Below are 27,314 nucleotides of genomic sequence, written 5' to 3' on the forward strand. Positions count from 1 at the left end.
AGAGGCCTCGTATATTATGCAAAGTCCCCATGTACTTTATATTGTGGGGAGAGTTTGAGTTTCACATTTGTAGTGCATCATCTGCTGAAAAGCTTTGTACTTCTGTGGCCTGGGCATAGGCTGTGGCGGGCTCCATGTGTGTACCGTGTCATTGTCTCAATTTTGGCCAAGAAGGAGCAGAGCCAGGACACCTCACCTGAAGTGGCCCAGGGGATATTTCATACCACAGAATATCATGATCAAGTGTGGAAATTGGTGGGGAGAGGGAGGGAAGTTGGCTGGGGCTGCTGGTTACTGCCTGTGCATGGGCTGGGCATCAGTCAGCAGGTGGTGAGCACTGGTTCTGTGCATCACTGGTTTCTCTTGGCTTTTATTCCTCTCTTTTTCTCCTTTTAATCGCTATTGCTATTGTTACATTTTGCTTTCTTAGAGTTATTAACCTGTTCTTATCTCAACCCACAAGTTTTACCTTCTGATTCTCTCTCCCATTGGGGCAGAGGCAGTGAGCAAACAGCTGCGTGGTACTGTTGTCAGCTGGGGTTAAACCACAACTGTCATAGATCTGCATTCAGTTGTAGGTCTGATAAAGGGCTGAATGCTCATAAATAAAATAAAATCATTATAAAAGTAAACAGTGACATCAGTTGGTGGCAATTCTTCTGGCAAATTACATGAAATAATGAGAATATCGTGCTTTACTTGGTGCAGATATGCCTTAGAAGTGTGTTTGAAGATATTCCCCAATGTTCAAGCAACGGGATTTACAATTTCCCATGGGTTGAATGACTATCAAAATACTATTGCAGTAGAGATGACTGATTACTGCCAGGACTATGTTTGATTATGATGTGCTGTAATCTTTTGAAAATTCAAAACTTTGTGGGGTTTGCTATATTTAATTTTATTGTTACAGTTATTTTTTAAGTTTGGAAATCAAAAATTAAACTGGCTCAATTTGTGACAAAAATTAAATTGAACTCAATCATTCTTTATCTAGCATGTTTTATATATTTTGTCTACAAAGCCCTATAAAACTAAATATTGTGATGTATCTACCTATAAATAATTCACAATGTAATCATATATTTTCAAGAACATATTTATTTATAATGGTCTGATTATTTAGTTTCAAATAATTATGAATTTTATCTGCCTTTCCTTCTCTACAATATATTTAATACATTGACCATATTTAAGGTTTAAAATTAAAAGTGAATAATAACATAACAAGTAGGGGTACAGCCATGTCCATGAAAGGTATCATAGGTTCCATCTGAGCTTTGCTGTCAGGTTCCAGTTTTAACTTGCCAATTTACCATTCTGGGCATTTGAAAGGGGAGGACTAAGGCACTTGTGGGCATTGGAGTAGGCAAGAGCAGGGGAATGGGAGACAATATTGGAAAATTGTGTGAGAGGTTAGAATAAAATAATCCTTGCTCCCCTTCTGTTACTCAGAATTGGAATAGTAGACACCTTGACCTGGAATGCATGTTTAAAATGGCTCCAGAGGTGCTCAGTCTTTTCAGTCTCTCAGATGTGACTTGGGAGCCGCTATCTGAGGGTGGCTGCCTTTGCTCCCTTTGCCTGCCTTTGTGGGCACTGCTCCAGCAGCCAGTCACTTAGCTTGCTGTCCCTGCTCTGGCTCTCCAGGGCTGGATGCTTTGCAGTACACAGGGATTGCCTTGAAGAGCTTTATCAGAGGTTCTTCCACCATTTTTGCTGCTGCCAGTCAGTATTCCCCAGTGTAAGTACAAATATTGTAATAATATTGATGCAAGAATTAGTGTAGCTCCGAACAAAAGAACGAATAAAAATATCTATAAGGTGAGTAGACTTGGTTACTGTTTTCAGACAGGAGAGTTTTCTCCCTAACAATGAAAGCAAAGCCTTGAGAGTCCCAAACCAGTCTCCTGCAGTATCTTTCCCAAATAAGTTAAAAACTGGGCCAAGACCAAACAGCTTCAATATGTAGGATGCTTGTACTGTGATTCAGGTAGAAACCTCTGTAAAAGGTTGAGGGTTTTTATACCAGCCACATTAGTAGCATGTTTAATGCTGACCTTTCAATAAATATACTGGTATAAAAGCTGTGATTATGTCAGCTCTGTTAGACCTCTGAGGGCCACTGTTAACTCTGCAAAAGTAGGACGTCCTTCAGGTTTCTGGAAAAAAAAGTAAAGGATAAACTTGTGTTAGCAGATCAGTTGATTATAGTACCAGACTTCAGAAACTGGATTTAAGTACATATGGGATACCACCTAAAATCATATTTCCTTTTATTAATAAAGAAGAAAAGATCAAGTTTGTCATTTTAGAGGAAGAGATAAATCTATTATTCATGACACCAGCAGCATGAGCACCAGCACTTCTAAAAAAAATCCTGAAATTTCTTTATACTTATTTTAATTCTGGATCAGAATTCTTACGGAATTTCTCCCTGCTGTAGGTCCATAGAAAGCCCTACCTGTCGGGATACCATGATACTAGGAATGCTTCCTGTGTTTTTGAAAAAGGATCTTCACTATTTGATGTGCTGCTGCTCAGTATGAAACAAATGCCTGTCTGGTGGCAGACAGAAGAGAGAACTTCTTTCCCATGATCTCTCTGCTGGATGGCACCCCAATGGATGTTTGCAGTAAGAAGGCAAGCGGGATACAATTTAGAATTCCATCTCTTAAGCTATTTTTTACTCAGGATTTAAAATTTTTTACAGAGTTGTAAGGTGGGAGATAAATGAGACAAGGGTAGCAACAAGATTCCCTAACTACTTGCTGTGTATGCCTGCACATTTACATGAAAAAATTGCACACAAAGCTCTTCTGAAAGTACTTTTAACCTAAAATAAAAGATTCATGTCTTCTAAAGACTAGAGAAGGAGGGCCCTTAAGGAGTAAATCAGATGGAGAAGTTGATGAACTCAGTGTTCTGTTACTGATATAGGAAGTGATAAATGCTGGAGAAATGGTGAAGAAACATGAAGTACTAAATCAGCTTGGAGGGGCTGAAAGGGATGCAGCCTAGGAGCTGTACTGATGTACAGAGATACTGATATACACTTGAAAAAGGGTATATCCACATTTAGTGGGCATATCCACTTGGCATATCAATGTGTTATCATTCAGAGCAGATCTAGAGAAAGCTATGCATGATACAAAGGCATGAAAATGGTTTCAGCTCTTCACCCAGTAGAGAAACATGACAACAGCATATTCCAACCCAGGGATGGTCTAGACCTATTGTACAGATAGCGTGCTCTATATTTCTTAGCTGCAACAGTCAAAAGAAGCAGAGGCTTGTAAACTTAGGTGTGATTTGTGAAAAACATAGTTGGAGATGCTGAGAATGCCACAGATGTGAAATAAGGATTTAATGCCTTGAGATTTTAAGATTGCTTTTGTATCCATGTTAAAAATTAATAATAAAGTAATACCCCAGGGAAAAAAAAAATGGGCAGCAAACCTCATGCCAGCAGCTGTACATGACTTTGTACACAGGATGTGATGCCAAATGTGGTCGATAAAGTCGGTTACCCTGAGAAATCTCATGGACAACTTCAGAATTTGACTTGGTTTCAAAAGGCATTTTGCCTTCTGTGAAAACTTCCCACATCAGTACGCCTAGAAGTGAACCAAAATAGGTTTAGGACAAAACAAAAGATGCCAAACCCACAAGCTTTTAACAATATTAGGAGAATTAAAAACACTCCTGATTCTTCTATGTGTTGAAAAATGCATGAAAATATGGGCAGCCTGAGCTGAATGAAGGACAGAATCCAAGCAATTTTCAACTAATAAAATTCTGCTCTCTTTTAAATCAGCTACAGAGATGGTTCATGAAACTCAGATGAGTATATGTTTGGCTAATGAGGACTCATCAAAAGTGCACATTTCAGTCAAAATCTACTTTTTAGGTGCAGAACCTTCCAAATAAAAAACCCATTTGTCCAATGTAAGCAAACTTTGAAAAATGGGAAGGACTGAAGCTTAAGACAGGTAGTATGGGTAAAAAGTTACACTTCCCTAAATCACATCAGTAGTTTTAGGGAAGCGTGATTGCACGTTCAACTAATCAACTCACCAAATGACCAGACATCTGATTTGCTGCTATATTTTTTGAAATGAAAGACTTCAGGAGATGACCATTTGACTGGAAACTTGGCACCTGAAGAGCTAATATACTCATCATCAATGACATACCTGAAGAATGAGAGGAAACCACATATATATGAACGAGTGACATTTCCACAAATGATTTAGAATTCCATAAAAATAGTGTCAATTTGGAAACAACAAAAAAAATCAATATTTTAGTATAAAATGCACACAAAAAACATACTGGAAGGTATGCACTTAAAGACATTTCTGTTTAAATGAATGATTTGGATTATTTATCAGAAATATGTCAGAATAAAACATTTTGATACTATCGTAAGACTGACAGGATAGTTATTATTGTCATCTTTTGGGTGTATATTGGTAGGACAGACCACCAGGGGCAGGAAAATCAGCAGCAATAAATAATTAGTCTTTTTTCTAAAGGATCCACCTTTTCAACCATATTTTCTACCCAAATATGACTCTTGCTGTCCATCTTCCCTGATGCCGTATCAGGGACATTGTTACCAAAGTAACACACGAAGAAATTTTCATCACATTCAAGGCAACAGTTCTTGCAGGTGCACTAAAGTAATTGTTTTTGCCCAAGCCTATAGGAGCTGACCTCCCAGATAAAATGAAATTATGTGCCTAATGCAGGCATTTATAGGGCAACACTTTCAATGGTTACTAGGCTGACCCAAACATACTTAGGATCTCTGGGCACATTTTCCGAGTAATAATGTTCCTGAGCAGATCACAGATGTGCAGTACACATTTATTCTCAGGGAAAGCATAAAGGTAACCTTTTTAAAGCACCTTTTAAAGGAGGTCAAAACTAAATAAATAAATTATGTCTTTACCTCACTTTCTTATTTTGGTGCAGACACAGAACCATGGGAGGCTATTCAATAAGGAACATACGGAATAGCAGTACAAAATAACCTGTAGCAGCAGTTGTGTGAGCTCTGAATAATTGTGTTCCCATCACTTCTTCACAGCCTTCCCAGGAGAATGAGTCCTAGAGCCACACCACTGATCTCCACTTTGTGGCCACAGTGAGCCATTCAGGTCCATGTGGACCCTGACAGCCAGCCTGGTCTAACTGTGTTTTCTGATTCATTTGGGTAAGTCCAGAGCCCTGATAGTGACCTTACCCTTTTGGGGAGCAGTACAGCCATGGTACAGGACAGCTCTTTGCAAAACAGGTCCTTAGCTATGAACTGCTAGGGTGTTGTAAGCCTGAGGATAGATATAGGAAGCAAAAACGAAGGAGCACGGCTGTGCTGATCTAATGATTTGCAGCCACAAGGTAAATGTCACCACAACCTTCTGCTCAGAGCCACTGACTGTTTTTCAAGCTCATCTACCTCCTAAGTGAGCTGATCAGTCTGTTAACCTGCAGAAAAACCAGCCAGTAAAACACAACCGTGCTGGGCTTGCAAGAGGAAAGAAGAAAGAAGACATCCCCTTCGGGTAGCATTCAGTCATTTGGTCACCTCAGCTGTGTCCTCTGAGGAAAGTCTGTGAGGCTAGAGCTATGTTTCTCAGGCTGGTGCTTGCCAGAGTTGAGAGTGCTGTCTTTCCTCAATTTGGCTGGTTCTACCACTAAGCAGAAAAACCACTTCCCTGCTAGAGCAGCATATATCACACTTCCTGCCCACCTGGTCCTTCCTGCATCCTGCCCCACCTACTCAGTTACCGCTGCCTCGAGAGGTCAGCACCAGCTCCCAGTTCTGCCCCTAGCAACTTTCTGACCTCCATCCTGCTCAGCAAAGTTGGGGAACTTCTTTCTTCAAGCTTCTGGCTGCCCTGTGCATTCCAGGCATTTCTCTGTCCATAAATTCCTCTGAAGTTTACCTGGCACTTTGTTTATCTGTCGTTGCACTCACCAAGAGCAAGATAAGGACACAACATCCAGTTCATGGTACAGTGGTTAAACAACATCACAACTTTCATCAGGATTCAAAAATTACCCACAGTGGGATCGCCCAAACCAGTGAAGGAAGCGGTGAGGTTAACTTAAGACCATGCTGCAGCTGTCTGAGAATAAGTGCTCACAAAACCTTTGTCAATGGCCTCGTACCTTGCCATGCCAAAGTCAGATACTTTAACAATGTGCTCCACATCGACTAAACAGTTTCTTGCAGCCTGGGGAAAATGAGAAAAACATATCTGAAAAATGTGTTAAAGAATTTCAAGGGAAATACAGCAGCTGATTATATTTGCTTCATCTCATACTGTTTATATCTGAAAGGAGATTAGTGTATTGGTCAAAAATATTAGTGAAATTTTATCTCTGAGCCAGTGAACATATTTTACTGTTGTGTAATTACACATAGCAACTTAAATGCTTGTAGTATGAGTTGCAATATATTTGTGTATTCTTGAACAGTGCAAGAATTTTAGGCTGCAGAGTCTAAGGATCCAATCAGATATTTTCCTGAATATCAACACTAGAGACAATAAGTGTAATTTTTTTAATTTGTTTTGTGATGCTTTCATTATAGAAATCAGGAACCTCCTTGTAATTCTCAAGATTTTACATTTCTTCATGCAGCTAGGTAGGAGAGGATGATGATTTCCTCTCTATATCCAATGTGAGCACTGAAAAAGTATCAGGGAGTAAAGAAACAAACTCCTCTCCTCTAATTCCCTGCCTATGGACAGAAAAACCACTCATATATCCCAATATCAACATATGGCAGTAGGGAGCCAAAAATTATAGATAGAAAAATATTTGAATTTTTAAAATTCTCATTGCTGCTGGCCTTTTGTAATGCTGTGATTTTGGTTGTATTCTAATCACTTTTGTATTGAGATGTCCTAATACCAGATAGTTACACGTCAATATCCTAATTTTCTCTGACCTCTCAAGGGTATTTTCCAATGGAAAAACATTTCTCAAGTAGTTTTTTTTAGCTGTCCATGGACAAAATAACAGCTGAAAAGTTTGGGTTTGCCTTATTAGATCCTGCAGGGCTGAAGTCTCACAGGTTACATAGTGTCCCATAAAATACAACAGCACATTCTTTACTGCAAATATTTGTCAAGAACCTCAGAAAGTCTACTGTACTTACTAAATCACGGTGAATAAAGCTGTTTCTTTCCAAATATTCCATCCCTTCACAAACATCCTGGCACATGCTCAGGAGAATGTCTCTGCCGAGTTTCCCCCGCCTTTGCCGAAGGTAATTGAGCAGGCAACCATTTTCCACGAATTCAGTCACAACGTAGAGAGTTTTGTGATATGTGCACACTCCATAAAGCTGGACCAAATTTGGGTGGGACAGTTTCCTGTTAAAAAAACACATTTTAGACAGGCTAATATTTGTTCTTGGCAGGTAACTAAACTTTTGATTCTCATGATGGTTTTGAAAAATATTTTCACTACTGGATAAAGTGTCCTATTCAGCCATCTTCAGAGTTCTCCCAATACTTCCCACATTTCTCTCTACAACTTCCTCCAAAAAGTTCACTCTGTGAACTCATAATTGTTCATCAGTATTGTTCATCATTGCATATAAATGCAATGAATGGAAAGCTTGATTTGGTTGATGCAAAGTGGAAAGGTCTAGTTACACTTGGTTTGCAGGCAGGGCCCTGGACCTTGCATGGGTTCTTCTCTTCTGGGCTTTGCCAAGACCTCATGTGGACACTTCCCTATTTTGCAAAATTTGCAGATATTGTAATATGGTTTCTCAAAAGCTTTAGTTAGATAGAAGCTCTGCCAGTGTTCCTAGAGACACTGAGTTATGGATTAAAGAACAGTTGTAGGAGTACATTTACCAGAACATTTATTCCCTATTGAGCTCTATAGTACAAAGCAAGGAACACTCTAAAGAGTCTGGGCATAGAAAGCATCTGCATCAACTTGGTTCAGACCTTTATATCAGCCTTTCTGTCCCACACATCCACCATTCCCATCAAACTGCTTTTTCTGTTTGTGTGAAATGGAATTAGGTTAATTTATTTCTTGGTAAACTGACAGAATAGCTTTTGTACTTACATCATCAGTTTGGCCTCCTCCATGAAATCATCTTCAGACATTGCACCTTCATTGATTGTTTTGATGGCAACCTTGATAGTCTCTTTCCATTTACCGAGATAAACAACTCCAAACTGCCCACGCCCAAGTTCCTTCAGGAACAACAGTTCAGACGGACTTAATCCCCACTCCTCTGTAAAAGCAACCCAATATGTCAGGAGAATCAAGCCAGCTTTCCTGAGCCGTGCTCCAGGAGACACGCCTTGCTGATGAACACTGCAAAGCATCACGCTTGTTCATCAGCCAAAGCACGAGTTTTAAATATCCGAAAATTTTCACTGGGTCATATATGTTTAAATAGAAATGCTATTTTACCACTTAAAGAATGTGATTAATGATTTTGCTTAGGAATGCCTGAGGCTTGAAGAAAAGGCAAGTGTTTAGCTTTGACTACACATGAAAACTTTTTTGGCACTACAATATGTGATGTTTTTAGCTCCAAATCAATTCCAAATCAAATCAGTGCATATGGATAGTATACCTACAGAAATAGTCACTGGCTACCTTTATTGTAATAACTACAATAGTTCAACCCTTCAGAAATATTAAGCCTTGAGATTCATGGGAACATGAAAGATACTCAGTTTTGGAGGTTCCTATTGCCCAATAGATGGTATAAAATTCCTGATCTATATACACAAAACTGGCATTTATTGCTTGTTTAATACCATGTAAGATTGCATTCTTATTTCTAAAACCTGCAGAACTGATAAAGAAAATCTGGTCCATAAATAGTATTAATTTCAAGTTTCAATTTTGCTTTCCTAAGCATTTACATAAATCAAATAGCTTTTCAAAAGCTATTAATTATTTATTTGAGCCTTAGGTTTGCTTAGAAAAGTCCAAATAGCTCTGAATGCACTGGTGCTTGTAACAGAAGCACAACAGTCACTGCACAGAAGCAGCTGAATCAGGTGTCTCATTTGGTACTGACACCTTACTCTTTTTATGTGCTTATTTTTATCAAGGAATTTCACAGGTAGACCTTAATTATTAGCTGGGTAAATATGAGCTAAATTCTTGCCAAGGCAGATAGCAAAATTTCCTTCAAAAGAAGATTAAAAAATTTACCATAACTCAATCCTGAAGTTTCTGGAGAAGTACATCCATCTGATCTGACTGGGTGTCGGAGACGTGTGATAAGACCTGGAAGGGACAAAGGCACAATATTCTGCTGACCAATTACTTCATTTTAAAATATGCTGTATCATACCTCCTCTCAAACAAAAATACTTGAAATCTGATGTAAATTTCTTATTTCTTGAAGTTACTTTTGCCTGCAGGACCATTTCTGCTACAAGTGTTTTCTACAATTCCTCTCCCTCCAGCAAAAGACTCTGTTTGGCATATCTTCCTCTCTAGCATAAGGGATCTTCACACCTTCAGAGTAAAGCCATTTTATATTGTATTAAAATGATGTGAAGAACCAAGATGAAGGATATTCTTTCATACTAAAAATTATAAAAATCTGCCATCTGCTGATGCACAGCAAAAGTTCCTGCTTTTATTAGAGTGCATGTATGCAGGTCCTTGCTGTAGACAAAGGAAGAATTATTATCAAATTTCACCCAAGTCCCATTCAGTCAAATGTCAACCAAGAGACTACAGAGCAGGCTTCAATCTTTACTAAACTCATTTAATACATGTAGACGTGTTTGGTTGTCTTACTTCCCCCATGGCATATGCACATGACAGCTATGACTTTGGCAGAAAGAATCAAGGCATATTTGAATTCACCAGCAATAAAAACGCTTGTGTCTCTTTTTACAATGAAAGTATTAGAAAAAACATGTAAAACTGTTATCAGCTCACATGCATTACCTGCAGCATTGTGTTGATGATACTCAATGAGTTCAGGAACAGATGAAAACAGATATTTTTCTGCTACATAATATTGTCCCAAGTGGTTTTGTTTAATTTGATAGTGTAGAATATCTCCATTATGATTTCTGAAAGAAACAAAACATTATAATTTTCAGTAAAAATATTTTATAGCATAAATTTGCTTAAATTTCACTACGAAAGCATAGAAAAATGTGAAAACTTGGGACACAGTTCTCAATATAAAATGGCTGTGTGCAGCTGGAACACTGTTTCAGGAGTAAAAAAAAAAAAAAAATTCCTTGAATGGCTTTCCCCCAACTTTGGGAGATTGCCCAAGTACTTTTTATCCCTGGATCATTGCATTCAAAAGAAATAGCCATACTGTTTAAGAAGTCTTCCTCGTAATTTAGCATTTATTTGAATATAACCTCTTAAAATTAAAATGTTATGAATTACCTGCATTTTCTCTCACAAAAACTTAAACACATATTCATGTATAGCATGAGATTAAATTTTCTGTTCTAGTTCTTCAAAGGGTCTTCATTGGAGCTTTTATTTGATACCTTTGTTTTTCTGTATTTCTTTGTGTTATCTGTCTTTTTTGCTTTCTGTAGATTTTGCTGCCCATCTATCCTTGCTTTCTGTGACACTCAAAACTAAGCAGTTAAGTTTGCATGTCAGGCTGGCAGTTGCTGAAGCTTGGTACCCTAAATTGTGGACACGTGGTGATAACAAGCAGAGACCAGAATACAGAAACATTTCACAGTCTGAATTACAGAGTCAATGTCAGAAACACCACTAATTTTCTACAGAAATGGTGAGACTGTCCCCAGCACAGGGATGGTGGGGAGGGCTGGCCCATCTTTCCGAGGAGGGAATGGTGGGAGGGAGGAAGAGGGTGGTGGTAACAGCAGTGCCTCTGCTGCTCTCACCTCTGGCTTGCTGTAAGAGGGAGAGAAGGAGAGCAGACACAGATGATGCAGGGGGGTGTGGGAGGGCTGATGAAGAGGGTGTAAAACAGCTTGAAATAGGTTAAGTCAGTGCTGTAGGTGATTTCTACTGCTTCAGGCAAGTGTGAGTAATGTGGTTGTTGTCCCACAAAAGTAAGACCCTCACAGTAGGGGTGAGGTGATTTTAGGAGACAAACTGGCAAAGTTTGAGGACAGCAGAGTCTGAGATGGATTTAAAGTGCACAGAGCCTGTGGAGAAAGGGAACAGTTTGGTGCAGTGGCCAAAGGCTGTGGCCTGGTTTCCACAGCAGGTCATTTGAGAATTTCAGCGAGTGCAGGTATCTTTGTCTTGCCAGGACAATTTGCACACCCACTCCCAGATCCACCATCCATCTTCATCTTTTCTACACACAGGGTGATTAACTCTGCATGAACAGCATCCCAGTGGTTCCCTGCTCTTGTGCACTGAATGTCCAACCTCCCCAATTATTCTGAGGAGTTTGGAAGAAGCTTTTCCATCAGCTCTTGATTCAAACTCTAACCATTCAGGGAACTCACCCCTTAGCCCGCGAATACATGGACAGCGTAAGAAGGCCCTGTCGGCTTGAATCTCTGACAACAAACGCACCTTCTTTGGGCTGAAAAGAAATCCAAGCAGAGTTATTTTGTGCTTTTGAGTTTCAGTAATGCTCCCTTGAGACAGGACTTACAGCAGTTACCAAATTCTGTAGAATACCTATGACTGTTTGGGAGGAAGATAAAGAAGTGAAGAACAGAAATGGATAGCCAGGTACATGGCAGAGCAAAATAAACCAAGGGAAAAAATAAGTGCCAGGCAACTTCTTAGAGATAATTAATTTAGCTGAATTATACTCTTCAGCGTGAAATAGTAAAAATGCTTTGATTTATTAAAAAATCAGAGTGTACAAATCACTAGGGAAAAAATACATTTAAAACAATTCTCAGATATTCTTCTTTGTTTTTCCTCGTCCCAGTCCTGAGTTAGTCCTTGAGCAAAGACACAATGAGTTTGAGTGAGTTAGGCACTTTGGTAATTGACAGGGGGTAGAATGCAATATGGATTGTTTGGTCTGTATTTAAGGAAGACACTGAAGTTTGTTAAATTCTGCTAAGATTACTAATTAGCTTACTACATGGATTTCAGTCTCCAATGTCTAATGCAACAGACAAGCACAGTAACCCATGAAATGTGATTTACCTGGCATAGAAAATCTACATAGAATTAGCTGGGGCTACAACTTACAGCTTTGTGAAGTCTGGATAGCCTCTACTCTACACTTACACCAGAAAGCCTTTTTATTTTAAGGTATTTTCTCTCTTACAGCCTACCAAACAGATTTTGATTAGACTGTTATAATGCTCTTGATGCCTCTACTGACAGATATTTTTCAACACTGTTAGCTCAAGGTGTAAGCTGAGTTACCTTCTGGCGCAAAAGAAGTTCTGCCTGGCTTCTGTTTATGTTTCCGTAGTACCATCTACAAAAGGAGATAACCTAACCTTAATTTCAGTCAGTAAAAATGAATGTTTGCTTTGTTTCACAGTTTAGTAGTTGCATTATTCCAAGTCAAAAACATATTTAGGATTATCATTGTCTGCAAACGTGTCTTAATCTGGAATGATTTTATTAGACCTTTTTTTTAGAACTTTTTGGCCCCAATTTACTGTGACTAAATATTAGCTCAAATAAAAGAAAACCCAGGAAACAGTTATGCCAAACTGTGAAGTTTACAGTCCTGTATGACCAGTCAAGCCTTTCTTCCCTACATTTTTTCAGAATTTTAATCTTCTCTCCAATAATTTAAATTTGTAGTAATTGAATTAGTTACACGATCACAACAGGCAAAGATCAGAACACAGAAACATTATGCATTGGATCAACAGAAACAGGGAAAAAAAATCTGGATTCTGACACTATGATTCATGCAAATGAATATTAATTCATTTTAAGAGTAATGTTTTGCAACAAAAAAAGAAAGCTTTTGATAAACATGTTAATGTCTGATAAAAATTTGAAGGATCAAGCATTAAAGTGAATCTCTGCAATCAGTTTTTAGAAATGAAAGCACAATTTTAATTTTCAAAGATACTTACTTGTATGTTTCTAAATTACTTTTCTTGTTCTCAGTAACGCAGTTGCTGGGAATTAGACCTTCATTCCTAAAACAACATATTGGGGATAATGGTATAATATGGAGTTTAATACTAGTAGGATTAAGATACACATCATCCTTTTGTTGAATTACAAAGGTTATTTCTAGCAGGGGCCATGCTGTCAGATGCTGAATTCCAGCATTAGAACTGAACGAAAATTTGAGTCCTCCCATCCCAGGCACAATCTTTTTGTCCCATGACTGTGGATGGCTACTCAAATAAAAAAAAAAATAGATCGTATAAGCTAAGATTTAGAAAAAAATCTTTTTCTTCTGAATCTGAAGTCTCCATCTTTATTTCTGGCCTATACAAAGCTCTTATATGAAGAAATATAAAGTGTGTGCTTGCTTGTATATCCAAATATTTGTCAGTATACTTTTGCTGAAAACATGAGTTGAGAGAAAGCATTTAAAATACTTAAAGAGAAATCTGAAGGAAAAGGAGATGGCTGTAACATAACATACAACCTTTCCCAACATCAGAGTACAGGATGAAGAAAATACAAAAGAGAAAGGGGAACAACACAAGACAAGCTTAAGTGTCAAAAGGATCCTAACTGAAGTTATCTAGTTCTCTAAAATAACCAGATATTTTGGGTAAGAGGTTTGGTTTCAGGTATGTCTCCATAATCTCTATGGATTCATATCGTTTTTACACATACACACTCCATTGTAAAGCACTTGAAGTATGGAAAGCTAGATTTGCACAAGGCTCAGAACCCAGTGATTCACATGGTCCTCAAAACACCCTTATGCTGCTCAGGAAATTACTGAGTGTAGGTCTTAACTCTGAATTCCCAACAGATTCTAGACTTCCTGTTCATTTCTGGGGTGCCAAACCCTGCTGAAAGTCTGCCCAGCCAATCTGTGTGCCTCATACGTAGTTGAACACTTCCAAGCCTGTTCCTAAAGGGTCTCAAAGTCTCATTCTATCTGCCCACTTTTGCACAGGTTGTTTTTTCTTTCTGTCTAGGGAGATTGAAATAAATGCCCTCTCTCTTACCCATGTCGGTCTCTTGCCTTCCACCAGAGAGGATCATACTGTTCGAGGATAATGTATTCTTCTGACTTCTTGAGAGGTAAATCTAAAGGCCCTCTAGCAAAGAAGTCATAGAGTGCAATAACTCTGGGCTTCTTGGTGTAGTCTTCAAAGGCCTCAGCAGGCAGAGGAGGTAATGGCTTGTTCTTAAATTGCAATTGTCTCTTGCGCTGGTGAAAAATAAAAGTATTTTTCGTAACTAGTCTTTTCTCTCTACTATAGCTTGCTTAGTTACCTTTACTCAGTAATTTTTATACAACAAAGAACTTTATATGCTCAAGAGTTAGTTACTCCCCTGCTTATTCTGGTACTGAGCCACTGTATGTCAAATCACTTCAATTCTCTCTTTTCACCTGCCAAAATGTTACTTACCCTGCACTTCCAAATAGATTCATAGGAAACTTCTGGTTGTGAGGCAGAGTACTGGGTCACCAGGACAGTGTCAGGGTCCAGGTTCATTTTTGTTCTCATTTCTCTGATTTTGAAAAACATGAAGCATTTGTGTGAATGCGTGTCTATAAACATCCACATAAAAATATCCATGGCTATATGTGCCTTCCTTCATTAGGGATATGAGTACACATAGTAAAGACACAGAGTACAGTGTCTTCAAACTTCCACATATTTGCTCCTCTACTGCAAACAGGATTTTAAGAAGTCCTTTATGTGTAGATATTTAATTACTGAAAAGCTTAAGCATTTCACATACCTTTCTTGCACTGTGCAGCAGCAGCAGCAGAAAACAGACTGGATGGTGTGATCTGTGAACAAGAACATTTTCCATACTTGCAGCATTCCTGTTTGTTTGTTCACAAAACTTACAGAATTAAGGACTACACTATGTGCTTAGACCCACTTTAGCTCTGTTTTGCTGTGAGATATCTTGCAAATCATTATGGCTGAATTTGCAGTCACCAAAAACAGCAGAGCTTTCCTACCACAGTCTCCCTTACAATGTTGGCAATTAATGGCAATTATGAGTTCATAGGTATGAGCTAAATCAGCTTGCTAAATCAGCAAAAATAAATAATAATAAAAAAAGAGACATTGCCAGCCCAATTCATTCTGATTTGACAGATTACATCACCCTGCACAAGCTCTACCTGATGCAAGGAGGGGGATGAGAATCTTGCCAGAGACAGGAGGTGGAGAACTGCTCCCTTCAGCACTGGCATAATTTTTAGATTATTCAAGCCAATACAAAACCATGACAAGCTTTTATTTATTTTGAGGTTCATTAAAGGAGCTGCACTATATCAACTTCTTCAAAATAATACTGATTTTCCTGGTTTTGTTGCAGCCATTAATATAAGGAATACACTAGCCCAGGTTTAAAGTGTGGAGAGAATAAGTGCTTTACACTTCTGTGTCAAGGGGCTGAAAATTTTTGTTTATAAAATCCAAAGTACAATGGATGCATCATCACAGACATCAAAAATTTAGAGAGAAACCAATCCAATATATCTTGTATGTGCAGCAGAGAGGATATGATATTAAATAGGTTGGAAAGCATTAAGATTTGAACGAGGAAAATAAATGGTTGACACTTGCTCTGGTCCACTTCTACCTGGGCTGAGATGTACTTTCTCCAGTTTGCATTCCCACACCAGTTTGAGACAAGGTGCAGCAGTTATGATCCCATACTCTTTCCCTCTGCACCTCATCTCACCTCAAACTGAGCAAGACAGGATGCTAAAAGGTCAGGTAATCCCTTTCTGCAGGGTCAGCTCCCCAGAACTGTCTCACACTCTTGCATCACCACTGGGCAGGTGGGAGGGCAGCAGCTCAGGTTCTCAGGTGCAATGCATAGCCTTTTAAGAGTCAGGGATGGAGAGACAAGGTTCCCTTCCTATTCAGCTGCACTAACAGAAAATAAACTTCACTTCCCACTATACTGTGTCCTACTTTTCTCTGCCACAGAGGTCATAGTTTGCAAAGAGGCCTCAGAGTTTGATTTGAAATAGACTTCCCAAGGTCTCAGAATTTTGCTGCTTTGTATTTCATATGATACTTCTTTGTGCAATCCTACCAGTTCCCTCCACATTATTTGTTTTTCCCTCATGGCACTTTTGCATTGTCGCTCCTAATGACCTGACCCAGCCTGGAATAAAGAGGATGTCCCTTCTGGTCACCTGTGAGACTTTTTGCCATTGCCTTTTACCAACTGAAAGCCAAATGTGCTAAGAATATGAATCCCAGCTTTCAAAACATTAAGCAACCTTACTGCATTATAAAAATGTAATTATTTTCCCTATGAAGGTACATAACATAGCAAATCTTATGCTAATAAAAGAAGTGAGAGTGTTGGATGTCAGAATGATAAGACCAAACCCAGTTCTTAGTTGGAAGAGCCCTGTCTCATGAGTAGTTTGTTTAGGCTGTTTTGAAAGCCATGGTGAAGTTTCTCTTAGACTGTTGAATCCTGTAAAGAATCTATTGTGTGGGAAACAGATGAGTTGACAGTAATGAGAAGACACCATCAATTGTTCGATAAAAATCTCCAGTGGCAGCTGTGAAAAATGCAGCAATTAAAAATACCCAAGCCAGCTGACAGCCACAATTCTCTTCAAAGAAGCCAGGCTAAAAAGATATGGTCAGTGAAGTTTATTTGCAGTGTAATTGCCCAGTGTACATTGAATTGTCCCTTGGCCATTTAAAACTGTCTCATAAATAGCGAACACTGTGGGTGGAAAAAAATGCTTGGGTTTCTTTTATTTCTGCCTGTGACATGAAGTTTAATCAATGTCTATAAAGTATATAGCTATTTGCAAACAGGAACATGATATTTGAAATCTTATCTGTTTGTTCTCATTCAACCATTCAATCTAAATAAATACATTATTTGCTCTCCATATAAAACACTACAAGAAATAGTTATTAATATTAATAAAATATTAATATAATAATAATAAAATATATTAATAGAAAAGCACTGCAAACTTTCTATAACCCTAGAATAATCTTATAGTAAGATTTTAAAGATTTTGTTGCTAGCATGAAAGCAAGGGGTTCAGATAGATGTTATGCATATGTAATTCTGTCTTGTGTTCCTTATGAGCCCAGTAATTTGAATATTTTTGTAGTGTAAGCTGAAGAATTCTTTTTACCTTTGAATCTCAGATTTGCTTTGTTAATGGATGATTTTTGTGTCTGACCCCCTACTTCTACCATGCTAAAAGCTATTAACAATAAATTACTGTATGTGACATTTTAAAAGTACCCTAAGAATATATGATATTGAATATTTAGCCTCTTGCCCCATCCGTAAAACAACAGAAAAGGTAGAGGTTGAAGCTGTAATCATGATGTTTCCTTCCTGGGATGTGTACTTCATTTGGTGAGCAATTTCTCCAAGGGTTGAGTGTGTAATTCAATAAAGATGACAAAATATGTTAAGATAAATTCTGCAGACTCTAAGTTAAGGCTCAGATTAGACTAAGGCTGTGGATCAGACAAGAGCACCTTGAACTGAACTGCAGGATCTGGAGGAGCAGCACAAAGTTTGCCCTGTTCTGCCAAAGTCTAGTTGTCCTCTTTCACTCTGTTGAAGTATTTTAAGTGTGAAATCACAGCCTATCAATCCAGCAGATATCATCCTAAAGCAGATAATTTCCAGCTCTTTGAGAATTAATCTGTCTTTAAACATGTTTTCTCAGCAACCTCAGTCACTTCCGAAATTCTTTTGTCCCTGCATTACTTCTAAAGTATTTGTGGAATGAATTCAGTGGAAATTACTACAAGTGTAAATAAATGCAGTGCAAACTGTACATTTCTATTTGGAAATTTGTCAAGTCTGCTAGGAAACATTATCAAAGGCCATAGAGAAAGGCCTTTAGCTCTGCAGAGCTAAGTCCTGCTTTAGTTAAATTGACTTAAGGCTGGAAGCTTTGACCTGACGGCTTGGAATTTCAGTTCTCAAGCAAAGACTCATGAACTGATCTATGCATTTTACATCTTCCTTGGTCATTGGTAAGCTCCTTGAACTACACTTTTCCCTTCCAATTAAACTCATATTTATTAAGTTCATAACTTACTTCAGAAAGTAGGCCCAAACTGTGATGCTGTTTCAGAAAGACTTGGCCAACACTGCAGATGGGGAAAGCTTTGATGCACTGAGTGAATAATTTGATTTAACTCATTCTCCTCTTGGCCTCCTGCTTGTGGCCAAGGAAGATGCTGACACTGAGGGCTGCACGGCAGTGCACGTTGTCACGCAGCAGGAAGACAGCATTTCCTGCCTGACACTTCTCACCCCCACATGAAACCTCTCATGTCTTGTGCTCTTCCTTCCTTTCTCTTTTCTCAACAGCCATCAGAAAAACTAAGAAAGAATTACAATACCTAAAATCCTGTATTTTAATTTTTTATAAAGCTATCATTTAAAATACAAATAAATTGAAAATAGATTCTTAGAATTTACTCATCTAAAATATTTCTTTTTGATTATCCCTTCTGCTAGATCACTGAAATCAATGGAACTACTCTATCTGATTTCCTTCAATTTTTCACCAAGGACATTTGCCTAAGCAAATTTGTCAAGGATTTGTCAAGGAGTGTTAGAGTCCTTGTTAGCTGGCCTTGATCCTCTAGTCCCTAACTCAAGTAACCCTGCCGAAGAGTTCATAAATTAAAGTTTAGTCACTGGTGGCATCACTGAGAATTATGCTTCAGCAAAGAAATCACATTTTGGATTCCATATTTGGAAGAGAACAGAGGGACCAGTTAGATTTGCCATGTTATGAATGACAGACTGCTTAGACAGGACATAGGAAAGTAATACAGGCTAAGAGGAAGAAATGTTCCATTATTTTTAACAATAAATTAGGTTTGAAGTCTGTTAAAGTACTTATGGGGCTATCATTAATTTTAGATCCCATTTCTCTGTTTCCTACCTAAGCTTCCCAAAAATGTAAAAAAAAAAAAAAAGTGATCAAATTTTGCTTCTTTTAAACCCATAACAGCACATAATACAAAAAGAAGGTTTCTCCAGCACCCACAGCTCCATTTAATCTTTCAGCTCACATTCCCTTGAGTTCTATCAAAACACAAGCTACCATGGGACAACTAAATTCAATAGTTTAAAACGTAGGTTTAAATTAAGAGTCTTTGAGATGTTGACTCTAGAATTTGCCATCTTCTTTCTTCAATTGCATAGAGAATTTTTTATTTCTTCAATTTTTGATGAGAGCTTGCCACCTCAGACAAAGTTATTTAACACAGGAACAGACAAATATAGTGCATTTCACTGCTAATGTGTTTTTCTTTCTGGAAATGAGTAATTTAGGAGGAAAACACTTGTTCATGCCAACACTAGCACAGAGCCATGACAGCCTATCAAAGTACAGTGCCGTACATCAGACCTATTAGGATGCTCAGTTTCAAAACAAGAAATAACTGCGCCATGAGAAGCATGTGGCTAAAGTAAAAACACTAGGAAACCAGTGTTGAAGCTAATCTGACAAATACTTAGCCTAAAAACATGCAGCTGACATTTTGAAAACCAACTTTTGAGTCCTGGAAATACATTTATCTGTGCACAACAGAGCAGATGGAATGCAAGAGGAAGAAGAAAAAGATGGGCCAGCTGTCAGGAACAGCCATTCGCTTAAGCAGCTTAAAGAGTCCCATCAGAACAGAGGAGGTAGAGTGAAGACACATCGTGGCCTGATACAGTCCCACAACACCCACAGTATGCTTTGGGTTGATAACATTGTCAGTGTATGTGCTCAATTCACACATACATGTGCAGTCTTCCTCCTGTCTTCAGCTGTTACTCACTGTAAATGGCAACTTTAGGGAAAGTAACATCAAAGACAAAAGCAAAAAGTTAGAAATCAATTTTTATCACTTGCACTTTATAATTTTATTATTTCACCGTTTTCTTGGCTTGAGTTTCTTTCTCTGAATCATTGTTTATCAAAGCACTACCAACACTGAAAACACTCTAGTCCATGTCTAGAAGGTTTGCTCTCTTTTACCATTTCTTGCAAGAAGCTCTTGGAATGGAGCAGAAGGTTAACTGTGTTCAACACTACAAACTCGGCTTCACCCATCAAACCCAGACCACTGCTGTAACACACAGCATGCCTCCTGGTCAGGTCTGTCAGTTTTCAACATTACTACAAAAATCAGTAACAAAAAGCTACATTACTTCTAAAAGCACTTTAAAATACAAGCTTTCAGCTTCTGGTGTGTGCAAGCTGAGGCTGTCTTTCCTGTGAGTTAGCTCTACTCTGGAGGAAAGACAGGTTTAGTTCTACCAAACTTTCTATCCATGTCTATGCAGTTCACAAGTTTATGTGGAAATATCTCCCTATCTGTATGTAAAATTAGTTGCTTTGCTAAATCTGTCATACAATGGATTAATATTTGTGCCTTAATTTTAAAAGTCAAGACAAGCAGTCTTAACAGAGATCCCCTTGGCAGTGCAAAAGAAAGCAGACTTGTATTTTTGAGGCAATATTTAAATACTTCATTTGCTAAGTACACTGCTGTTGTTCAAAACAAAATCACAAGATCAAAATATGCAGTAAAGTTTACTTACAGGTAGAAAGAATCATGTCTGGTTATCCATTAATATTGAAATGAAAACGCAAACCTCTCTTCATCAGCTGTGCCAGTAAAACAGCCCAAACTGAGCTCTTTGCTCTGATATGAAGCATGGTAAACCACAAATACTGCTTGACCACGCCTACTTACCTTTTATTTTTAAAAAAAAAGGACCCAAACAGAGTAGGAGAAAAAAATAGTCTGCTTTCTAGTATAAAACATTTTATAGAAAAAAAAAGTTATTAAACTGTTACCAGTAGGTGTAAGTATTTCTTTCTTAAGAAAGTAAAAAAGCAGAGGTAAATCATAGCATTTGGTTTTGTTCAGGTGGATTTTTGATCTCAACATTTGAAAAAATTCAGTTATAATAAAAATGGGAGGAAGGGCTGAAGTTGCTTAAGGGTGAGTGAGCTCATCCAGAAGAAAGGATGATATAATAAATATAAAGGATGGTAATAAGCATTTCAACCTACCTTTGAAAACATCAGGAGAGCCAGCAACACATCTGCCTCCATAGGTGTTCTGATTCTTTCTAAAATTAAAATGAATTCATCTAGAAACTGGGTGCCTCAGAGTTCCTGACATCCTAAGTATAAAGCCCAATACCAAGTAAGCAGAAATTATCTTTAGGTACTGAGAAGAGGCAGGTGAAAGGGTCAGATTCAAAGCACCCACCCCACTGAGAAAACTGCTGCTGAAAGTTCACACAGGCTGTGTTTTATGATACAAAATAATAAAAAATATTTAATTATTGCAAAGAAATAGGTTAGGGTTCATTGCAAGCAGTTAGTCCTATGATTTCCTAAACTTCATTTGGGTTTTAAGGGAAACACTACTTAAGACATGACATGTTGTTGAAAGCGTTAGCAACACCATACTTTGGAGGATCTTAAGAGAAAGTGGGGCTCAAAACAGTAGTTAGGGAAGGAAAGATGTGCTTGGCTTACCTTAAATGTTTCACATTGCTTTTTCCACTACTTTTTCTACAAGGTAGACTAGAACCCCTAGATTTTCCCTTTTAACAATATTTGCTGTTGGTAATAATTAGAGAGTGGTTTCGGACTCAACAATTTAACAGGTTGGTTTGCATGGTTAGAATAATCTTCTGAGACTTTTTCATTAAGGAAATAGGTATTTGGACCACTTCTGGCAGTCTGTAGCTTTTCAAAAGAATAGCATGAGAAAAGGAAAGCACTTCTTCCAAGAAAGAGGAGGCTTCCTCCTTTTGCACGTAAAGGCAAACATTAAGTAAAGCAGTGTGGGGACGTAAACATCCCTAAAACTGATTGCTGAAATACTCAAATGCAAGAATGATGGAATGTATTAAGCTAGCTATGGTTGTCCTTAATATCACTGGCAATAAACTTCACCATACTTCTCTCTGACTACCTGCAAAAACAACTTTTGGCACAATTTGCTATTACACATGGCACGACAGCACAAGTAACAACAGAAAATTATAACATTTAATAGAGCTACTTAGAAGGTGACTACAGTGAACCAGGAGTACAAATACTCCTCAAATGCACTGCTACAAAGTTAGGTTAACTGAAGTGGGCTTCTGTAAGACTGTGGAGATTTTAGCCTCCAGCAGAGGGGATAGGGCATGTAACTTCCAGGGAGAGTTCAGGTAATGCTGGACATTTCATCATAGCCAAATTAATTTAAATAAGTATTCATTCTACCATATATATATATAAACAGAGTGAGAGAGAGAGTGTATGTATCCACAGAGTGTATATATCTATATATCCATATATTTATATGCACTACCATAATGCCATATTCATGTGAACAATTGGTTTGACTTATGATGATGCATTGACAGTAAATTATAGGCTACAAATTAGTTGGTTCCAAACAGCAGTTAACATTCAGTTTATTTACACACACATGCCGTACAATGTTCACATGTTGTGAACAGAAAGTTGAGATCACTGTATGTACAGACAACAGACAGAAACGTGAGCCCTTTTTAAACACACTCAAGAATTTCTTTCATTTACAGCCCCCTGCATATAATTCTGTGTTTAAGTGAAGGAAGGACAAATTTGTACTTGACTATTTCAAGACAAACTCCCCCACCACCATTTTATATAAATAAATGCATTCAATTTATATATTTACAGTACATACAGCATATAAATTATTTTATAATTAATCCAAAACATGGTACTATGGTTCACTGACAGCCAGTTGTGCTGAATCTTGGACTTATTTTTCATTAGTAACATGAAGACTAAGCATGGGAGGTCTCTGGTAAACCAAGCCTGCAATGAATGCAGGCATACCACAGGTCATGAAGCAGGGCTTTTAGAGTGTATGCACAACTGAGGGCTGTGCTGGTAAAAAATAACCATGGGCAAACAAAAGAGGTACATTTTGTCTTCTTAATAAACACCCATCAGCCAAGGAAAGTAATGTTTCTGGAGAATCTCGGGAAACATTTCAGTGTCAGTAAAAAGCCATTTATAGATACCTTCCGTTTTTAAGCAAGCAAATCGCTACTAATGCTACTGCCCATGTAAAGAGAAACCCAAAAATGTGGACTGTATGTACATGAACCCAACACACTAAATGCAAATGAGGCTCCTGGCCTCTGGTGACATTTTCTCCCTCCATAAAAAGCTCAATTTTACAGCTATGCAATGCTGACTTTTCAGAGAAAATATAGAGATTGCCAGTATTACTGAAGATACTCTGCTCATTTCCCAACATCATGTCAAACTCTCCTTGTTCTGGAGTGCATCAGATATTACAGGTTCCCCACATTGTTTAGCAGCATCCAACAGCTTACAGGACCAAGCTTGTAAAAAGAAACTGTGAAGCCACATATCCCTGGGAAGTGCCTCATTTCCTCTGGTTGTGCTGCTGCCTTTTTTCAAAAAGCATCTTCACTCTCTGCAATGTCAATGATTGCATGAAGCAACTCTTCAAAAGTTGGGCGTTCCTCTGGTTTCTAAAAATAAAAAACATGCTCAGCTGTGATCAGAAATCAATAAACTTGTGTTGATTTTGATAAATTACTATCATATCATCATTCTTTCACGAGGAATTCAGCATTTCATTAGGTATGAAATAAAAAATATTTCCTTGACTGGATTTTGGGATGTGTCACTTAATTTCTGTAAGCAACACCTTTATTTTATGCTTTGAAAAATGCATAAAGAGGTGTTGCTGGAATACACTTTTCATATAATTAATTATTTTACATACTTTTACAGTTTTTTTATTTCTCTTCCCCATTCCCTCCAGTCCCCAATGAACTGTTCCAATCTTTCTTCATGCAAGTTGTTCATCCTCCTAAGAATTTTGGGTGTCATTCTCTGATGCCTCTTTTAATATCAACTTTATTTTCTGACCTCTGAAATGAGGAATGATTTAATCATGTTACTAAACGCTTTCACATACTTAATCTGACAGTTCATTTATTTCATAGAAATTTCTTCAATATTTTATTTTACACAGCTCTAGTTCAGCTGCAAACCAGAGATCATCGTCTTAAGAACAGGCACATGATTAGCTGAAAGATCTGGATGCACTCAGAATGCTGCTCTAGAGAAGATAACTGCTGTTTCTAGATCAACCTTTATTTCAATTCCAAGCAAAAATAATTAAAATAAGTGCATAGATATATACCTCCTGCCAGCACATCATCATCATTTCATACATCTGCTTACAGGCCAGTTTGGGCCGATACAAGCGATGTCCTTGGCTAACCATTGTTACCACTTCATAGTTGGAGCTTTTTTCAAAGGGCATTTTTCCTTCTGTATATACTTCCCACATTAAAACACCTGGGGGGGAAAAAAAAAAAAAAAAAAAAGAAAAAAATTAGCTTCTTAAACATGTGTTTATTTTGAGCCATGGACTCAAGCTTTCTGATAGATAAATAGTCTGAGATCCATACTCCAGACACTTTTTGCACACGTCATCACTGAAAATATTTTATTCTAGTAGCATGGGTTTTAATGAATAACAGAACTAAATGTGGAACTTTATCACTAATAAAACCATGACAGATGGTTTCTCCGAGCTTCTTCTCAGATGTCTGAATCCTTCCCAGCAACCAGAGCTTAACTGCTATTGATAAAATATGAAAAATACACTTTCTTTCCATGATGAGTATCTTACCGAACGACCAGACATCTGACTTGCTGCTGAATCGGCTGTAATTAAAGACTTCTGGGGGGCACCATTTCACAGGAAACTTAGCCCCTGAAGAACTTGTGTATTGGTCATCAAGGACATACCTAAAAAAAAAAAAACAAAGAAAAACAAAGAAACAACAAAAAAAACCACACACACACACACAAAAATACAGACATAATATCCTTCTGTCAGCCTCCAAACCCGCAAATTTTAATTTAGATTCTGACTGGAATATTAGAAGCTCATATTGCCACCTAATGGCCACAGGCGTTAGCATCACACAATAAAAATAGGCAGTACTACAGCTTCAGCTACGACTCTGTTCACTTTTCATATTATCCCAGAGTCCTTTCTTGTGATTTATTAGCTCTACAACACAGGTTTAGGCCACCTGCAAGTTGGACGTCACTATTATGAGAGAAAATGAGGGAAAAACAGAAAATTCATGTTCTGTTTTTTACCAGCTGGTCTGAGTTCAGTTGTCAGGGGACATAAAAGCTTAGCAAAACAAAGATGTGGCAAAAGTCAAACCACAGTGCTTTGACACCTTTCTTGGAAGAGCTGCTCCCACCACTGCCTCACCAACACATCACTCGTGCAGGTGCTAACAAGGGCAGGAAATTAACTCCCCTCCAGATCTCAGCAACTCCCAGCCCTTCAGATTGCACAGCTCTGAACCATCTACCCCAAGAGAATCCCAGACTCACTGAAGAGCCTCTTTCTAACATCTATGTACCAAAATACAGACTAACTATTATCTCTGCAGCAGCTCTGCTCTCTGAAATACAAGTTCTGTCTTTTTTTAAATTAGTAAGGAAACAGAACATGCAAGCATCAAAGGCACTAGAAAAGAAAAGAAAAAGGCAAAACCAACCCCATCAAAGGCTGTTTCCTAGAGAGGTCAATAAAGATCATTTTTATATGCAATTTCCTTTGGTCTGTGATGCCTTTGAGCAAAGTTATACAAGGGTTAGGTGAATTTTATCAAATCTCCATAAATACCTTTGCACACTCACACATACCTTGTCATTCCAAAATCCGAAACTTTGACCACTCCTGAGTCGCTCACCAAGCAGTTCCTGGCAGCCTGCAAGGGGAATGGTCAAAGCTGGATGAAAAGCTTGGGAGTCTCTTGCAGACAAATTACAGCAATCTTATCAGGTCTTTGTATTCATTGCTTAGCAAGTTAACCCATTTACCAAGTTCAGTGGTGTATCCTCATTACAAAAAGTACATGTGCATCTCCTCTTAACAGCACTGTTTTCACAACTACACTATCATGTAAAAGATCACAAGAAAAAAATTATCATCTCAAGGAATTATGTGGTGAAAATGGCACCAACGCAGAATGAAGATAGGCTATTATATCAGCACAAATTACTACTATTTATAAAAATTTCAGAGAGATTTTATTCCATTTTCTTGGGAGAGAAAAGCCTGTCATGATTTTCTGTACTGAGCAGTTTTAGAGATTTGATTAGACCATAAAGAGCCAACTTCATCCACCCATTTTTCTTCAAGAACAGAAGCAGTTGTAAACAAAGAGGCCATTTCAAAAAGGATAGCTACATTCAAAAATAACAATTTCAAAGAAGAGTGTAGTGCCTAACAGGATGTTACCAGGTCTCTGTGGATAAAGCTGTTTCTCTCCAGGTACTCCATTCCCTCACATACATCTTGGCACATAGTAAGCAGAGTGTCTTTACTCAAAACTCCCCGTTTTTGTCTCAGGTAATTGAGAAGGCAGCCGTGCTCCATGAACTCTGTCACGATGTAAATGGGCCTCTGTTGTGTGCACACACCATACAGCTGAACTAGTTTAGGATGTGTTAGCTTCCTGAAAAGATTGAGATCATGTCGTTATTACTTCCTCCACCCAGTGCTAGTCCTCCAGCACACAAAACTGCAGAAATACCACCTCCCCCTGCATTTATTTATAATCACTACACAGCATCAGAGGCCTAGAACTGGAAATCAAAGTGCCAAGCACGCAACTCACATCATTACTTTAGCTTCTTCAATGAAGTCCTCTTCATACATGGCTCCTTCCCGAATTGCCTTGATGGCCACTTTGTACTGTGCCCTCCACTTCCCAAGGCGCACCACGCCGAACAGACCGCTCCCCAGCTCTCTCATGAATGTCAGTTCTGAGGGATTGATTTCCCATTTCTCTATAAAACAAAACAAATTAACCAACAGTTAAGGAACCTACTGAGCTGGTAGAGGATAAGAAAGAGGAAAGGGAAACTGGACTAGTAGCAAACTAAGGAATTTAGGCAGAAAATGTCTCAAAATTAACTTGAAAACTGAACACTTCTATACACCACAAAACAAACTTTTAGGTAGATGTGACCTTTAAACAACTCCTGACTAACACAGAAGTCAAAATTCATACTTTCCTGAGGCCAGTAATTACATACTGATAATATCAGATTTGATTTCAACAAAAAGCCACCAAAGAAAGTTGTGCTGATGCATAAAAGT

At 38.1% G+C, this 27,314-nt stretch overlaps 2 protein-coding genes across 12 annotated transcripts in view; both read right to left on the minus strand.

The window, feature by feature from the left end:
* Nucleotides 1–1,085: 1,085 nt before the first annotated feature.
* LOC111928041 (tyrosine-protein kinase TXK) lies at nt 1,086–20,760 on the minus strand. Of its 4 annotated transcripts, none has more exons than XM_086889960.1 (15): nt 20,674–20,760; nt 14,839–14,890; nt 14,502–14,604; nt 14,094–14,299; nt 13,032–13,097; nt 12,361–12,415; nt 11,475–11,554; nt 9,964–10,091; nt 9,214–9,288; nt 8,104–8,275; nt 7,175–7,391; nt 6,181–6,245; nt 4,078–4,196; nt 3,460–3,617; nt 1,086–2,162 (listed from the first exon to the last, which is right to left on the minus strand). In XM_086889960.1, exons 1-15 carry the CDS (start codon nt 20,687–20,689, stop codon nt 2,094–2,096), a joined length of 1,581 nt encoding a protein of 526 aa, XP_086746086.1. In that variant the 5' UTR covers nt 20,690–20,760; the 3' UTR covers nt 1,086–2,093. The 4 variants fall into 4 exon arrangements, with proteins under 4 accessions (XP_086746086.1, XP_086746087.1, XP_086746085.1 ...); XM_086889961.1 differs by lacking the exon at nt 20,674–20,760 and adding an exon at nt 15,799–15,952; XM_086889959.1 differs by lacking the exon at nt 20,674–20,760 and adding an exon at nt 15,697–15,848.
* Nucleotides 20,761–22,528: 1,768 nt separating this feature from the next.
* TEC (tec protein tyrosine kinase) overlaps nt 22,529–27,314 on the minus strand; it is a 61,459-nt gene continuing 56,673 nt past the window's right edge. For all 8 annotated transcript variants that reach the window (XM_086889520.1, XM_086889521.1, XM_086889522.1 and 5 more), the window contains 6 exons: nt 26,830–27,001; nt 26,451–26,667; nt 25,853–25,917; nt 24,813–24,931; nt 24,318–24,475; nt 22,529–23,637 (listed from right to left, as the gene is read on the minus strand). In XM_086889520.1, the coding sequence (XP_086745646.1) occupies nt 23,560–23,637; nt 24,318–24,475; nt 24,813–24,931; nt 25,853–25,917; nt 26,451–26,667; nt 26,830–27,001 (809 nt within the window). In that variant the 3' untranslated portion in view covers nt 22,529–23,559. The remainder of the gene's footprint in view (nt 23,638–24,317; nt 24,476–24,812; nt 24,932–25,852; nt 25,918–26,450; nt 26,668–26,829; nt 27,002–27,314) is intronic.

The sequence above is a fragment of the Cyanistes caeruleus genome, chromosome 5, assembly GCF_971803275.1.
Source record: "Cyanistes caeruleus chromosome 5, bCyaCae1.hap1.1, whole genome shotgun sequence".
Classification (NCBI taxonomy): domain Eukaryota; kingdom Metazoa; phylum Chordata; class Aves; order Passeriformes; family Paridae; genus Cyanistes; species Cyanistes caeruleus.

What these genes read in the sequence shown, in the direction of transcription:
- LOC111928041 (XM_086889959.1), bottom strand. Translation starts at nt 15,793, where the DNA reads ATGAGGTGCAGAGGGAAAGAGTATGGGATCATAACTGCTGCACCTTGT. An exon ending in AACTTCAGGATTGAGTTATG is followed by an intron (nt 8,276 to 9,213) that starts GTAAATTTTTTA and finishes TTGCTTTTACAG; the next exon opens with AGGAGTGGGGATTAAGTCCG. An exon ending in GCTTTATTCACCGTGATTTA is followed by an intron (nt 6,246 to 7,174) that starts GTAAGTACAGTA and finishes CATTTTCCCCAG; the next exon opens with GCTGCAAGAAACTGTTTAGT.